The sequence below is a fragment of the Cydia pomonella genome, unplaced genomic scaffold (assembly GCF_033807575.1).
Source record: "Cydia pomonella isolate Wapato2018A unplaced genomic scaffold, ilCydPomo1 PGA_scaffold_183, whole genome shotgun sequence".
Taxonomy (NCBI): domain Eukaryota; kingdom Metazoa; phylum Arthropoda; class Insecta; order Lepidoptera; family Tortricidae; genus Cydia; species Cydia pomonella.
The window spans coordinates 408,638-425,640 of NW_026907824.1; the positions used below are offsets into that span (position 1 = coordinate 408,638).

Genomic DNA, 17,003 nt, shown 5'->3' on the forward strand with positions numbered 1-17,003 from the left:
CAGCACCCGTCAGTGTAGTTAAAATATAATGCGGTAGACTAGAAGCGAGGGGCTCGCTTCATACTCATGGACATCACGCAATAGAAGGAGGATATCATAGCCGCCACCTCACTAAAGTCGTTTCGTAGCGAATACAGGTTCATACTCTTATATCGTTGTGGGTAAATGCATTTGAATCATAAGCAATGGCATTTTGTATAATTTGTATTTTGAGATTACATAAGTGTAGAAGTTTATGAGAAACGACGATTTGTTGTAAGGCTGAGGCACTAGTGGCACGACTGAAGGAAACTAGTTTACGATGATTACAGGGTGTCACACTGCCACACACACTGCATTACAGATCATTTGCCGGCCACTTAGTGATCCTAAGTAATGTAAATTCTTGGCCGCAGGGTGTCATGTGCGTTAAGAGTCAATATCCACAACCTAACGGTACGGCGGAGTACGGACATGACGACACAGTCAGAGCGGACAATGACATTCTATCTAATTATTTTTTGCAAATCATAACGAACTTACCCTTAGGTATACATTTTATTATTGTAACAAATATCATTGCTTTGTATTAATCCAGTCCATTGATAAACTTCCAGTCCGTGTGCCGTCCGGGCATCACGAAGACGGCGTCCCGCAGCTCGGTGTCGGGCAGCTCGGCGCCGTCGCCCGAGGAGCGGTCGGCGCCGCTGCCGGGCGCGGGCGCGGGCCCGCCGAGCGTGCCGCCGCCCGCGCCGCTCGTCGCCGCGGCCAGCATCGACCGCCCGCTGCCGCCCATCCCGGCCGAGCCCAGCCAGCCACCGCCGCCCCCGCTCACGAGGCGCGACTCGCAAGGTAATGTTTTGCATCGGGCTAAATTTCCAACAACTAAATTTTTTATGAATGAAATATTCTCGTACAAACTTGTCATCCTAACCACAAGTACTAAAAGCAACAACAGCTACAAGTAGTAAAGCTCTACTAAGTACTCTCTAAAAATATGATCAGCCTAATATATTGTATAGAACAGCCATTTTCGCAATTTCAGTGTTGGTTAGTTTAGTGGGTTCAAATACCTATGAATCCATGTTCACCTGGCACCTATAGCAAAACTTCGGAAAAACACCCTAAATATCATAGAGCGCTATCACTATAAGAAGGTACTAAATGTTGCTCGCTTAGGCCTTACAGTACGACTAAAGCACAATAAAGTTTATCAAACGGTGTTATTTCCCTAAACCAGCATCCCAGTCATCGACGGTGTCTTCGGCCTCGGGCGCGCCGGGCGCGGCGAGCGCGGCGGCGGCGGGCGCGGCGCCGGCGGGCTCGGCGGCGGGCCGCGGCGGCTTCGCGCGCCAGGGCTCACTCAGCGCCGCGCTCACCGAGGACGCCGAGGACACCATGAAGAACTTGAGGAAAACCTTCGCCGGCATATTCGGCGATATGTAAAACTAGTCGGCATTTGGGCATGCGTCTAACCGAGCTATCGTTAACGGTTGAATTGAGAAGAGCGGGGTGCGCGCGCGTACGTGCGGGGCGAGTAGCGTGGCTTCATGCTTCCAAGTATTTTAAACAGCGTTTACTGAAACTGCTCGCGTACGTTTGCATTTGTTTAACTCGAACACCGCGCTACCAGCTCCGCTATGCATGCCCTGCTTAAGCGTCCACTCAGTTTGGACACAAATGATACAAGGTACCAGTGAGAGCTTAAGTGCTCGTCTTTTAACGGTAGCTCGATAAAGGACCATTTTAACTGGTCAATAATTGCCCGATTAAGGTAATGTTGTTATTTGCATAATTTTCGTACCTTTATTACAAACTTTACATATACATTGTTACAAAGTATGATATAGAAAACCGGTTCCGGTATTTTTTATTATGAATACTCATATCGTTTGCAACGGAAGGGGTGAAGTTTAGCCGTACCGGTTGGGAAGCTCCTTTACGACAGAGGGAACGATCGTTAAACCGAAGCTATAGCATAGTATTAACGTATTTAAAGTAACTATAGATTTTGTACAATAAGTTTATTATAAAATAATGAAATACGAATCAACTGAGCTGCATTGTGATCGAACCCGTTCGGTACGCGCCGCGCACCCGCGCGCGGTGCTACAGTAGTGTCTTTCTTCCGGCCTTCCTTCTACCGCCCGCTAGTGGGTTATTTCCAGTACCATACAAAAAATACTCCAGTCAACATACGTCAGTTGAAGATTATATCGTGCTACTGAAGTAAATGATGCTATCGTGATGTCACTTGGACATAGTTACTGCGACTATACGGCAGCCGTTCAGCAATCTAATCCAGCTGTCAAACCCGCTACTGTGTATGTTCTTGTACGTATTGTTGCTATTTGGTTCCCACCATACTTTAGTACAAAAAACGGGGAACTCCTTGGCTTAGTATTATTATAGTAATAAGTACTGAGAATAACCCTCTCGCGACATCGGGCGCACACGCACCTTCGTAGCAGAACGACGCAAACGACGCAATTTGCAAATAGATAATATCATTGAGGACAAATAAAATGTGTGGCAATAAGTAGAATTGAAGCGTTTTAAGGATTTGATGTGTAATTAATTTCATGACTTCCCTTTAGCGTAAACTGATCTAATTACATAGGTATTTGTCGCTTCTGAAGTAACCATGTGGAATTAATGGAATGGAGGCATGAAAGCCGAACCACACTAGTTGCGTATGCAGCACGGCTCCAGCTTGCTGCGTTAGCTACGCTACCGTATGTGTCGTATGCACCGGTTGTAATGTATGGAAATACATGTCAGATGCCACACCACTTGCGCTGCGTGAAATACAAATTAATGACGAATCAAGTTAAATAATTAACAGCTACGCAAAGTGATCGGCATGATAACCAACAGCAGTGCTGCATATACATGTAGTCTGTACTGGTCTTATATAATATATAATTTCGCTAATGCAAATGTATTTGGTTTGTGCGAAAATCGACAATGAGTTTATTCCCTTGCGCGGTCCTATTAGACCTAAATTGTTGGGATGTGAGCAATGCTATTGAAGACAATATTGTTAAATGCAAGAATTAATCCACATTTTATATAACTTAATACTAGTTGTATCTCATAGTTTTAAGAATATCTTGTTGATGCGTATATGTAATTTTTATTTTCATTTTTTGAATTAAGTTATTGTTATTGATTTTAATACGTAACGAGGTACCTCCGAAATCATACCGACCAGCTACACCGAAATGCTACTTTTATTTCAAAATGCATTTCTTACAAATCCAAGCGTGATTGTTTTTACAACTCTTTTTAGTTAATTTATTATATTTTTGAGAGAGCCGAGGGTTGTACCTATTTGAATGAAGTCTGATGATGTCATATCATGAATGAGGGTCCGATCGAGGGGGAGCCAGAACGATTGGATTTAGAATCCTTTGCACTCTTGACTGCTTACGAGTTTTCATAAATATCTAAATATTTATAGCAACCATATTTATGCCTATATTCTTTAGCTATACTCAAAAGTAGTTTTGAAATTGTAGTTTTACGCAACAGTGTTTGCGGATCATGTAAAGTATGACCATTGACCAGCCTCTGCGTTAAGCCCAGCACATTTAGTCGACCATTTGTTACAGTAGATTTTACAACGAAAAATAGCTAGTATACATTACATGTAAGTTATATGTATGGGTTGCAAATAGATATGGTGGCTTCTGTTAAATTAGTGCTCAAAGTTATCATACAGATCTGTTTGTGAATCTTTTAAGTAGCAAATATTCTTTGTTGTTGAGGTCTTTATACTGCGTCATACCAAGTAGGCATACCTACATTATGAGTAGGTAATTTTAGTGTAATTTTTATATGCACTCGTAGCTAGTTTAGACACAAACATTGTTTAGCCGTATCCACCATGTAACTATGTGTAAGTACCTATAAAATGCGCAATTAGATACCTTATAATGAACAATTTTGTTACATAAAATATACAGTAAAATATTAATCAATGAGTTAATTATTTTAATAGAACAGTTACCAGATAATGTATTTATTGTATATTATACTGCAGCGACTTAAATTAGTTTAATTTTTTAAATGTTTAATGTTATTAGTTTATTAGATATCGATATATAAATAAACTCTAATATAAATGCTGTTGTTGTTGTTGCTAACCAGTTATACGACGTGTACTCATACGGCGGACGCACGCGGGCGGCGGCCACGGCAAATTACTCACTTCGCCTCGTTAAACTTAAATGCAACACTACACCTCATTAACCAAACTGATGAATTACATACACTATTAACTGTTAATTCGTAAACCTTATTGTAAAGATATAAGGTCAAACGATGATCAATTAAGAGTGTTGAAGATAGGACATTTATCGTTTTTCTCCGGCTCTTCAGATATTATCAACAGCATGTGTATGGATAAATAATTATCAGTTGAACTTTTATGGTCATTTGTCGTGGCCCTCTTCTGCTTAGGGAGAGAAAGGGACATGGAATGTCACTGCAATAAATAACTTGTCCGCCTTAACGGGAATGCCGACAAATATGTCCTAAACTAGCATAGCCCGAAGGCTTAGATGGCAACCATGTCCCTCAAAAGTATTAATATCTATAACGGAATTTGAATGCATGTTAATCTATATAATATAATAAATACCTCTTTTGGTAAGTCAGTACCGAATAGTTGTTTTTATTTCTACCGTCCCTTTAATGTCCTAGATAGGAAAGATATCCAAGCGTACCGAGTATTTCATAGTAAAAATAAAACACCGAAATTCTTTACAATATTTGTGCTGTTCAAGTTTCGTAGTAGCATACATTGACAGTATAAATATTAATTTATTAAAATAATTTCCCTTACAAAAAAGAAATAAAAATAAAGCAGTTACAATGTTATTCTAAGATAGGTGGCGAGAACCACTATTATAGAAACGAACACCAATGATACACCAACGATTTCTCAAAATACTTCATTTCAGTTTTAGAAGAAAAATATAATTTATATAAAGTAAAGCGTAAATTCAAAAAACGAAGTAAGTAACATCAAGAATTGATTTAAAGAATACATTTCTATATAGGTAAAGCAGAGACCATTCTTTCAATTTTGCTTTAAAAAAACCAGAAATCCTTTTCCCTCTGCTATCTAACACAAAATAAAGAAGTATAATAAATATCAAAAGTTACGTGTAGCTTGGAGGGTCCATGCCGGTGTTCAGGCTGTAGTTGCGGTACATTCCGGCCGCCGAGAGAAGGTTCGTGAAAGTCTGGCCCGCGGGGTAGAACACTGACGGCACGGAGTGGATGCCTGCAAGCACAGGTATACCATTGGCGTTCGTTGTCAAGTTCGCCGGATTAACCAAAGAAAGTAGTTACTTAGGCTTTGAGGGGAAAATCTTAGGAATAGATTGAAATTGATGGGTGATCCAGGAGAAATTGGGACACCGTGAAAGCTCTTGCCACTGATGACGTCCAGTTTTTTTGCGGGTTTTCTGTAGGATCCAGTTTTCTATAGTATGCGTGCAGTATACCGCAAACAGAATGAAGATTGGACGTCAGCATCATGGGAAAGAACAAAAACATCTTATCCGGCAATACGTTTCATTTCAACGCTTGAAGGGTTTTGTTTATTATGTAGCTTGGCTATAATGTCGCATGATCCATTTAATTTTTTTTTTCTATCACGAGCGGCGTCAAGAGGCTATGCATGTTTTATATTACCTTTATCACTCGATAAATACGTTCACATTTTATAATTATTTAATAGTTATTTACGATACAAGCAGAAAATAGGAAATACGCAACGAGTGGTGATAAATTAAAACACGACCGAAGGGAGGGAGAGAGACGTTTTACAGTACATATGGCTCTTTAAAGTTTCGACATATGCACGGAAAGTGCTCATTCCGGCTCGGTGCGGGAAATACACCATATGTACTTTAAAAGTATTGTTTTGTATTGATAGGTAACAATTAAATAAAACAAAGGTATGTTGTATAGGTAATCTATATTAAAATTATTAATTAACAATAATCAACCAATTAACAATATAATAATACTTTAACAATTCAATCAAAACCCAGTAAACTAATTGACAGAGCAATGTTAACTTCTTGGAAACAAAAATAAAACTATATTTACCAACGCAGGATACTTAAAATAAAAAAATACGCGCTTATAATAAATTATAATCTTAAAATTGATAACTTAAATACGAATACCCCAGTTACGCATTGTAGATAACTTTAAGCTATAAATGGCATATTTTACTAAGCTCGTTCCCATTTCAAACAGAACTCATGTACATAAAGACTATAATGAAAAGACAAAGAATTATTACAATTTTCTTTAGCTTAAAACAAGCTATGCATCATTTACACAAAGACGGGTATATAATAAAGACTACTAATCTCTATACACTTAAGTTTTATATCCATATGTACCTTGTATTGCGCTATGACAGCCCCATGTTATCAATTAACGGTGCTTAAAATGATCTAAGGCTTAACAGTAAAATTTTATGAATGCACACGCACTAAGGCTTAACAGTAAAATTTTATGAATGTAAGCATCTTGTTAAATCTGATGTATCCGTTGGCGACCGTACTAGGTGAAATAATTTGAAGAAAGATTATATAATAAAAGTGATGAAAAAGACAGATATATCGGATTTATCTACCGACTCACATGGTTGCAGCTACACAAAGTTGTATAAAGATTGGCAGTCTTAGTTATTTACTCATGTCTGCAGCAACCCACAAAACCCCCAACACTTGAGGTTACATGGTTAACCTCAAAAAGCAATTTCACGGTTATTAGAGCTCATTTAATGGTCAAGGGCGGTGTTCAGCGAATAGTTGCGGTACATCCCAAACTGCGCCAGATTGTTTGTGAACGATTGGCTCTTCGGGTGGTACTGGAAGGGTACAGAGTGGGGCCCTACAAGAGTAATAAATAATTATTAAATTTCGAAAATATATCAAACACAATTAGAAAATGTGGTCAGACTGAGTCATAAATAACATTTTTTTATGAAAACCTGATCGCAGCGCCATCTACCGGTCCGAATTGCAAATGTTAATTATCGATGGACAGCTGTCTCTATGTCGGCGGCTGATCGTAAGATTAGGTAGATCATGAAATTCCTAGGCATATCATGAAATGTGAAAATCTTTGTCTCATTCTCTGAGTCCACGGAGCCCCGCGTAGCGGTTTCTGAACAGTTTGCCCTTCGGGCACCTGAAGCAAACTAACGAACCCGTCCTACCTATTGTTTTTTTTTAATTATAACCAATACACAGTACAGAGCTTATTTCTTAGGAGGGCCCTGCAAAACTGTATTTACAGTTTTCCTGCCGGTAAGAGTCCTTGAATATTTAAATTATTATTAAATCTAAACACTTAAGTGACAAACAAAGTGTTTAGATTTAATTTTATTTTGCATTCTTATTTTGCTCATGCCGAATGCTCTCGAGTAGAATATTCAGGAAATACGGAAGTCCTTAGAGTTCTACGACTACAGTCAAAACATTAGAACATTAATGTATGCCTGATTTTCCGATCGGCCGCCGACATAATCAGTAGAAATTCCAAAAAGTATAAACCAACCAATTAATAGTAGATATATTGTGCAACGAGGGGGGTAAGAAAAAATTGCAAACGAGGGTGTTAATTCGCGACCAGTTTGCAATATTCTTACACCCGGAGAAAGTTACACACAATATTTTTCATCACACTTGTGAAGTAAAACTAAATTTTAATCGACATAATTCTTAAATACGGTGACAGTTCAAACATACGTCCGCCATATTGTAATTTTTTGACAGGTTAGGCATAAAAATTGACTACAAATACAAAAAATATCAAAATTGACTACCAATTAAGACAGTTGACAGCCAACTCAAAAAGTTCAATTGTTAAAAACATAAATTAAATAAAAATTAGAAAATGTGTTTACCTGGATAAGTCCCCAGTTTTTTTCGATTCTTGAATTGGGAATTTAGGAACCAAATATGTCGTTAAAATTGACACTTTCATGTTACTGTTGTGTTAATCAAATAGTATATAGTTAATTAATTTTGCGATGTTCTTTATTTATTACTAAGACGTCGGTCCGTAAAATTTGTATTTTTAGCAAGAAATATATTCGATCGTCATTTGTTTATATTACTCTATATTTGGGAGGCAAGGCCAGATTCTCATGCAAGGCAGAACCTTAACTGACCAATCAATCAGTATATATATATATATATATATATATTTTATACTACGTAGATATTGTATAATTATTATATTGTAAGGTAAGATTGGTTCGGTCGATTGATATACGCTTGGATCAACATTAGTCAAATTAAGGAAGACCTGTCTGTGTTTACAACAATATATTGTTCAATGTTCACGCAGGTCGTCTCCAAAAGTCGGTTATCAGTATTGAACAGTTTTGGAAATTGTCGCAGTAAATGCCATTATGCGTGTGGTAAACTAACACAATGGATTATTTGTTCCAGGCCTGGCGGCGTGTATTTATTAAATTGTAATAAAATGCTGACTAACCTGGTGCATACCACCCGTATTCGCTGGCGCTGGTCCGATAGAACGGATGCTGCTTACTCACTTGACTGCCGTAACCATTGAACCAGTCTGAAAAAAAACAATATATAATGTTCAATTGTAGTTTGGCAAGAGTCGCTTGTAAGTAGAGCATAGGCAGAGATAATCATACTGTTCTTATGCTAGTATTATCACCCCTAAAAGAGGGACGAGATATGATATGGATACATTTTTGTTTGAAGAAACGTCACTTTTGACACTGACATATCCGAACTATATCGTATCTAAACCTAATATGTATTTAGCGTATCTTAAATTTTGAATCAGGCCGTGTTACTGACAAAACTTGTTTGCCATACTATCATAAATTCTGAACGCACCACAGTTCGTCCGTGTCCACTGCCGAATTTTTGCCTCAAAAGGCTATCAAGATAAGCTAAGTGATTGTGCCCCCAGCGAGTTTGGGTTCTGAAATTTTGTTAGATGGTGTGGCTTTACATTAGTAACACGTATGGAAAATTTCACCCGAAAAACTATATAGTTTATTGTAAAAAAAACTACTGCAATATTTCACCTGTGATTGGCTCTACATTAAGCTACCATATGAATATTTTTTATTTATGTTATCTAAGTATGGTAGAACTAGGAGATTTTTAAAATAAAATACATCATTATATTCGTATGTTTTCTGCGTCCACATAATACAATTCATCAAAACTGCTTAAGAGAAATGTGCATATAGTTTGTATGACGAATAGTGGCAATCTATAATTTATGTAGATATTAATATTTAAAAAAAGATTTTAATGTCTGAGTCGGACTCGCGCCCCGAGGATTACAATTTTTTTGTCTTTGTAACTTTTTTAGGCCATCAAAACCAACAACAAGCTATTAACTAAGTATAGTAGCAATTCTTTCACACTATATTTCGGTACCACTATTTCAACCAACATATACATATCTAGTTATAGTGTAGTATTGTCTGTTGGCAGTAGGTAACACAGCGATATATATCGGAAAACCCGCATATCGGCGGAAACGCTTCCTGTTTCACCGAAGATCAACGACACCTTAATCAAGATAAACCGCGTTCCGTACTATCACAGGTACCTACTAGGTACAGTCACGAACTTCAATCATTGAGCTATTTAGGCTTTACTTTACATTGGGCATTTCATATCGGTAGTAACTGATAGTACAATTAAACAATGAAAGTCTGTGACCGTACTATAAAGACTGTTTTTTAATGCTTGGCAATGAATATTATAGTAGAACACAATAAAATTTTCATATATTAAGTCCTACTTTAGATACAAAAGGAAATACAAATTTTAAATAAAATCTCAATTCGACCACACACTTTCATGGGTTTCAAGGAACAGAATACAGAATAACAAAATTTGATATTTTATGTCGTTGAATAAATTTCATGATAAGTAGTTGTAAACTGTTCGATTGCTTGCTGTTTTATGTGATTTTATGAATGAACAATACTTATTCAAAGAACATGACCAAGAAGTCGACAATATAGGGAGTGTGCATGAACTGTAGGGGGCAGCACTAGTGTTCCATAGGACTCGAGCCTTTTTAGCCCAAATTTTACAGCTCCGAAGCTCTTTTTAGAGCTGGCTTAAAGAAATGGATTCGAAGAGCTGGCTGGTTTAATAAGGCCTTAGTCTTTTTTTTTAATTTATTTGAATCAAGAAAGATTACAAAAAGCCTTAAACTACTAATCTGCCAAACTGCAGTACAGTTTGTTTGCTTAAAAAAGGCTATAGACTTTTTGTAAAGATTATAGCCTTTTTAAGGGCTTAAGCCTTTTTAAAGATTGTATCTTCTTTTTAAACCTAAGCTGAATTGTAACTTGTGAACGTGCCCTAGTGGCCTGCTTACAGAATGAATAATTTGACCTATGCAAGTGTTTTATATACTATGCTGATAACAAAATCTTAAACCGCGAATATTGGGGATTATAATATACGAGTAAATAAGTGATGTGCACACTATATGTATTATTGCCGTTTTTTTGCCGTTACATTGCGCAATGAGGGGAGTAAGTGAAATATTGTACGAGAGTCTATATATTCACGACAACCGTAGGCTGGAGTGAAATAAAGACTCGAGTAACAATATTCTTTCTTAACCCTGAAGTTACACTCACTGTTTTTCATCGCACTTGCGAAGAAAACCCTAAATTTAAGCGAAATAATTCTTAAATAATGTTTTGACAGCTTACGCATCGAAGGCACAGACCTATCTCAGCCACACTTGAAAATTGTGTAAAATTATTGTAAAGGGCTATTAAATTAATCAAATTAAATATTTTTAAACATGAACAAAAATACTAAATTATAAACGTTAATATTTTAAAAGTAAAAGTTTTTTATACATAGTTAATTCGTATGAATAAGTAACAAATTTAAAAAAAAAGCTATAACTTCCTAGGGAGTTACAGCTTTTTTTCATAATCCATAACTCCAGCGGGAACAATATAGGCCTTTGTCCTTCAGTACACCTGTATGAAATTAGATCTTTTTCGAGCAAGTGTGACGAAAAAATATTAAATTAACACGACGTTTTTTTAGTGTGGTGTTTTAAATAAAATTTAAGACTCGAGTAGGTATGTTTATTTTCATCTCTCCTATTCCGAAAATTCACCTTTCATAGGCTGATAGGCGGGTATTTTCCACCCTAGGGTGGAAATAAGTTATGGATTGTAAGAGAAAGCTTTAAGTCCCTAGAGAGTTTTAGCTTTTTTTAAATAATATGACTTATTCATACAGACTTTCTTCTTCGCGTTGTCCCGGCATTTTGCCACGGCTCATGGGAGCCTGGGGTCCGCTTGGCAACTAATCCCGAGAGTTGGCGTAGGCACTAGTTTTTACGAAAGCGACTGCCATCTGACCTTTCAACCCAGTCCACGTAGCATAAATGAGTTTAACTTTAAAAATACCGACGTTTATAATTTAATATTTTTGTTTATGTTTAAAGTTATTTAATTTGATAATTTAACAGCCGTTTAAAATATTTACATAATTATAATCGTGGCTGAATGCCGAATAGGCCTATGCCTCCGATGCCTAACCTGTCAAGAAATTACAAAATGGCGGACGAATGTTTTATATGTCACCCGTATTTAAGAATTATTACACTTAAAATTTAGTTTTTTCTTCCCAAGTGTGATTAAAAACATTGTGTGTAACTCCGGGGGTAAGAATATTGCAAACTCGGGTCATGAATTCCCTCAAGCATGTAGCTGTCGGGAATTACCACAGAGCCTAATGAAGCTTGGAGGCTAAAATAATTTGATGTCTCAATATAAAAACATATAAAAAAATATTATGACGAAAACTTTTAGCCCTTATGATAGCCTTTTAACAAGACGACAAGCTCCGAGAGTGTAGGCTGCTAAATTTGACTAAGCTTGGGGACTAAAGAGCTTTAATAGGCTTTTAGCCCTCGAGGCGACAAAATCGAAGCCAGTCTTGAAAAAAAAACCGGCCAAGAGCATGTCGGGCCATGCTCAGAGTAGGGTTCCGTAGTTACTCCTCCGTCACAATAAGCTAAACTGGAGCTTAAAGTATAGTAGATTGAACAACCAAGGGATGAACTGTGGATGTACGTCTTTTTATTATGAAGGGGAAACTTTTTGCGATAACTCAAAAACAGCTGAACTGATCATATCCGCTATAGTTTTCGTTTAATGTCTTTTTTAAGCTCTACTTCCAAAAATTTTTTCATATTTTTTGGACCTATAGTTCAACCTATGGTAAGGGGCGACACATTTTTTTTGCCTTTCGGAGCGTTTATCTCCGAAGATATTCACTTTATCAAAAAATGTTTGTTGAAGACCCCTATTAATTTGGAGAGACCTTTCCAACGATATCCCACACTGTAGGGTTGAAGTAAAAAAAAATTCACCCCCAATTTACGTGTAGGGGAGGTACCCTAAAAAAAATTAAATTTTTAGATTTTATTGTACGACTTTGTCGGCTTTATTGATTTATATATCCATGCCAAATTTCAGCTTTCTGGCACTAACGACCACGGAGCAAAGCCTCGGACAGACAGACAGACAGACGGACATGGCGAAACTATAAGGGTTCCTACTTTCCTAGTTGTTGACTACGGAACCCTAAAAAGAGCTAAAAGGCTCAATTCCTTTGGGACACTAGGCAGCACAGAAACTCCTTAATCATTGACGCGACGCATTATGTCATGTTTTTATTTTTAGATTTAAGCCACTAGATGTCAGACCCTACTACGCGCAAGAGCGTGCTGAACTGTAGTGGGCAGCACCTGCTTATAGGCGTTAATTGTTAAAGTTTTTGATTCCGATCTCATGATCGTCACCTCATGGTGGCAGACCCTCTAACACGGACGCTAGGAATAGGAATAGGAACCTTATACACGCTAGGAATGCGCTACAACATGCTTTTGTCATTTTTATACCTAAGAAAAGTTATTTATTTTACAAGGGGGCAAAGTTGTTGTTTAACCGCTCATGCCAAAATTGATTTGATACCCGAGCAAGCGAAAGATTGCAAATTTGAACCACGAACATAACCAGTGGTTCGAAAAGAGGAATCTTGAGCGTTGCGAGTTCAAACCAACGCGAGGAAAATTCTAACTGTAAAATATCAAACAAAATCAAACCAATTCAAATTCAAATAAACGTAATTAAATATTTATCAGACAACATCATCATTTAAAATTATAACCAGCTAACATAAGGAAACAACTTAAAATTTGCATAGATTACTTTGCCACATACGTGGATAAAATGCAAATTTCTCATCCGTTTTTGAACAATCAGGAGAAGCTTTACCAGCTAGCGTGGTGAAAATAAACAACACAAGTGTGTACACTTACGGGGATGTTCGAATCTCTTTGGCAAGTTGCAAGTAGCAAAGAAGTCCGACGTTTTAGGCTCAGGTTTCTGGATCTCTCTCTGAAGGCACTCCTTGTTCACGCACGTCGCTGAACAAAATCCAGCTGTTGACTTCTCGTTCTGTTCCCTTTGGTGATCGCTCATCATAAAAATAGCAGAAAATTAACAAAATAAGCAAAAATACAACCGCTTGCTCAGAAAAATTGTTCCTAATAATCAAACAAAATTGTTGTCATAGCAACCATATCCACGTCAATGAATACAATACTCACTAGGAGGTCCACGTCGTAAATAAAATTGGAAGTTTGTATAGCTTAATTTATAACCGACACGTTTTATAAGTTGAAAGTTTTCAAGATAGACTTGGTTGTAAATTGTTACTTAAGTAAATTGTTTTAGTGCTAGCAATAATGAATTAAAATTCTGCCGGGAAAAAGCCTTGCCTTTAGAATCAGAAAAAGCGTGATGAAGCGCGGGAGATCCGTTGCAAATCAACATAAAGAATAATGTATACCTATGCATTTTTTTTATAAATTGGCAGTTGCTTACTTGCATTACCGTAACTTCACTTTTTTGTATCGGTTACATTACACATACTAGCAATTGTATAACAAAAGGGAAAGAGAACATAGTTTGGATCATGGTTTTGAATTGAAAACCTAATTTTATATCACCTACTGTAATGCACGCGATCAATTTCAGAAATAACATATATCTGTTTGGATTAGCACTACTTAATTAGATTAATTATAAAGCGCAGTAAAAGATAATAGGTGTTTGGTAGTCTACGTAAGTAATTAAATATTTCCAGGCGCTTGGATAACACTGAGTAATTATTCAGGAACTTCACTGTCAACGATACGCTTTGATGAGTTTTCATTTCAAATTCAAGCTCCATATCGCTGAAATGAAGTCGGCAAAACGAGTATTTTTATCTAAGTAGGTAGGTACTTTAAGTGTAATGCGCAACGCATACCCAATAACTACAAAGAGAAAAACCGAATGGAACCGACCACACAATACAGTATGCAAACATTTTCTATAAACAGAAGATTCTCTTCCCAAGTATCACAGTAAGTAATAACTAAAAACTAACTACCTTACTTACTTACCTTAGTAATAATAAAAACTTTTTACAAAAAAAAAGTAAACCGACTTCAAAAAGAATAACATAAATTATCCTTTTTAAAAAGGCAAAGGCAATCAAACGTATTGTACATACTTATATAGCCGCATCCTTATCGAATCGCACCAAAACCATGGTATGCTTCAAAATTTGTCTTGGCACCGACTTCAAACATATCAGTTGTTAACGCATATAATTAAAAAAGGATAATTTATTTCATTCTTTCTGAAGTCGGAAGTCTTTTTTGTAAAAAGGTTTTATTTTTCAATTTTTAGTTTTAAGGCATTAAGGGCTTTTGAGTGACGCGTGACTCATGAATGAAAAGCACAATCATGTTTAAGATAATAATTTTTTAACTTTAATAAATAATCAGGATTTTCCTTGAATCCGTCTGAGAAATCATTCCTGCCACTAGGTATTCTAAATCTATCCTCCGCCCCGCCACTGACCCAATCCCTCAACCCTCCGATCACTCAACCTCACAGCACATCAACCCCTGACCACTGAACCCCTCGACCCTGAACTACCAAACCTTCAACCGCCAATCCCTGACCCCTTAACCCCAGACCCTTAAACTCCTAATCCTAACCCCCAATCCCTCAACTTACAACCCCCGACCACTCAAATCCTATCCCCCGATTCCTCAACTCCCAACCCCTCAATCCCCGAGCCATAAACTCACCGCCCCTCTCAACCCCTAACCTTTCAAACGCCTTATCATAATACACCCAATCATAAGAGGGAAGTTCCACATATCGCCCGTGGTCTTCATAATCAGTAAGTAGCCTTACCACGAGTTTGACACAGACATATTCGATAGCGTAAATTACTTTCTATGCATCTCTCTCATACTGGTATCCTTTCATGCAAGCGAGATATATTTTTTTTTTTTTTTTTTTATAACGGTAGGCAAGCGTTTGACCACGATCTCACCTGATGGTAAGTGATGATGCGATCTACGGTGGAGCACGCTTACCTATGAGATACCTATTTACCCTAGCCTTGAAGAGACCCAGATTGTACTCATGCGGAAACACAGACTCGGGCAGGGCATTCCACTCCTTGGCAGTTCGCATAAGAAATGTTGAAGCAAAACGCTTCGTGCGTATTTGTGGAATACCTACCATGAAGCGGTGCCGGAGTGCCGATTGTCTGGTAGTCCGATGGTGAAATGGGGACGGAGGAATAAGGTTGTGCAGTTCCTCGGCACACTCTCCGAAATGTATCCTGTAAAAGATCGTTAGGCTGGCAACCTTGCGACGATGCTCCAGACTTTGGAGTCGAGCATTCGTCAGATCGTCATCATTAATGATTCTCTTGGCTCTCCTCTCAACTGACTCGAGCGCCTCAAGCTGGTATTTTGCTGAACCATCCCACAGATGCGAACAGTATTCCACACACGATCGCACTTGTGCTAGGTAAAGGTCGAGCAGTTGCCTAGGTGTAAAATATTGCCTCACCTTGTTGAGGATGCCCAGCTTTTTTGCTGCTAACTGTGCTTTCGACTCTACTCTCTACTCTATAGAAAGTAAGTTACGAACACGTCAGCTAATATGTAGAGTCAAACTCGTGGTAAGGCTACAGTTACAGTAGACAGAGGAAATTCTTGAGTTGCTTAAGAATACAGTCAAATCGCCATACATGTGCCTTTAAACATTGAGGAGTTCCCTCAATTCCTAGTGGATTCCATCATCAGATCAGACCAAAAAATATTATGGGACCACCTTAGAGGTAGTTACCTCTGTGAAAATGAAAGTGAAAAGAGTTCCTTTCACACAAAAAAATATTACTCAAATCGGACCACGGGTGTCGGAGTAAGGGGGCGTCCATTAATCGCGTCATACGTTTTTGGCTTGTTTTAGACCCCCCCCCCCTCCCCCATGGTGATCTTTGGTGATATTTTCAGGACCCCCCCCCCCATCCAATATGACGTGTATTTTTTTCGATAACTAAAGAACAGTTTTCTAACAAATGAACCTAAGTACACGTGAAGGATAATAAGGGCGGAAAACTATTATTTTTATTTTATTGACTATAATACAGTATAGCACAGATGAAAAAAAAATACACGTGATACGTGTCCATACCCCCCCGACCCCTGTGGTGATCATTGGTGATTTTTTGCTGACCCCCTCCCCCCCCCCCTATACAATATGACGCGATTAATGGACGCCCCCTAATCGGTGAACATACTACATTAAAAAAATCATCATCATTATCATAGAAAAAAACATCATCATGATTTTTAAAAGAAAATGTTCGAGTTGCTTAAGAAAAGACCCAAATCACCATACACGTGCCTTTAAAAAATGAGGAGTTCCCTCAATTCCTCATGAATCCCATCATCATTTCAGAACCAAATTAAAATGGGACCAACTTGGAGGTAACTTCATGTGCTTCATCCAAACAAAAAACTAATTATTAAAATAGGATCTTGGGTGTCGGAGTAATCGGTGAACGTACATAAAAAAA

At 37.7% G+C, this 17,003-nt stretch overlaps 2 protein-coding genes across 3 annotated transcripts in view; one reads left to right on the top strand and one right to left on the bottom strand.

Annotated features, from left to right (window-relative positions):
* The window catches only part of LOC133533589 (synapsin-like), a 117,132-nt gene extending 112,484 nt beyond the window's left edge, over positions 1 to 4,648 (top strand). Inside the window, exons 14-15 of the mRNA XM_061872590.1 lie at positions 597 to 831; positions 1,220 to 4,648. Of these exons, the coding sequence (XP_061728574.1) occupies positions 597 to 831; positions 1,220 to 1,425 (441 nt within the window). The 3' untranslated portion in view covers positions 1,426 to 4,648. The remainder of the gene's footprint in view (positions 1 to 596; positions 832 to 1,219) is intronic.
* Positions 4,649 to 5,131: 483 nt separating this feature from the next.
* LOC133533618 (piercer of microtubule wall 1 protein-like) lies at positions 5,132 to 13,637 on the bottom strand. Of its 2 annotated transcripts, none has more exons than XM_061872626.1 (3): positions 13,387 to 13,635; positions 8,518 to 8,604; positions 5,132 to 5,272 (listed from the first exon to the last, which is right to left on the bottom strand). In XM_061872626.1, exons 1-3 carry the CDS (start codon positions 13,550 to 13,552, stop codon positions 5,148 to 5,150), a joined length of 378 nt encoding a protein of 125 aa, XP_061728610.1. In that variant the 5' UTR covers positions 13,553 to 13,635; the 3' UTR covers positions 5,132 to 5,147. The 2 variants fall into 2 exon arrangements, with proteins under 2 accessions (XP_061728610.1, XP_061728611.1); XM_061872627.1 differs by lacking the exon at positions 5,132 to 5,272 and adding an exon at positions 5,955 to 6,903 and having other exon boundaries at positions 13,387 to 13,637.
* Between the last annotated feature and the right edge of the window lie 3,366 nt (positions 13,638 to 17,003).

Bases quoted from the DNA above. Each gene is read 5' to 3' on its own strand.
- LOC133533618 (XM_061872626.1), bottom strand. From the start codon at position 13,552: ATGATGAGCGATCACCAAAGGGAACAGAACGAGAAGTCAACAGCTGGA. The intron at 8,605-13,386 runs GTAAGTGTACAC...GTTTTTTTTCAG, and splicing joins AAAGAGATTCGAACATCCCC to ACTGGTTCAATGGTTACGGC. The intron at 5,273-8,517 runs GTTAGTCAGCAT...CTGTGCTTGCAG, and splicing joins ATACGGGTGGTATGCACCAG to GCATCCACTCCGTGCCGTCA.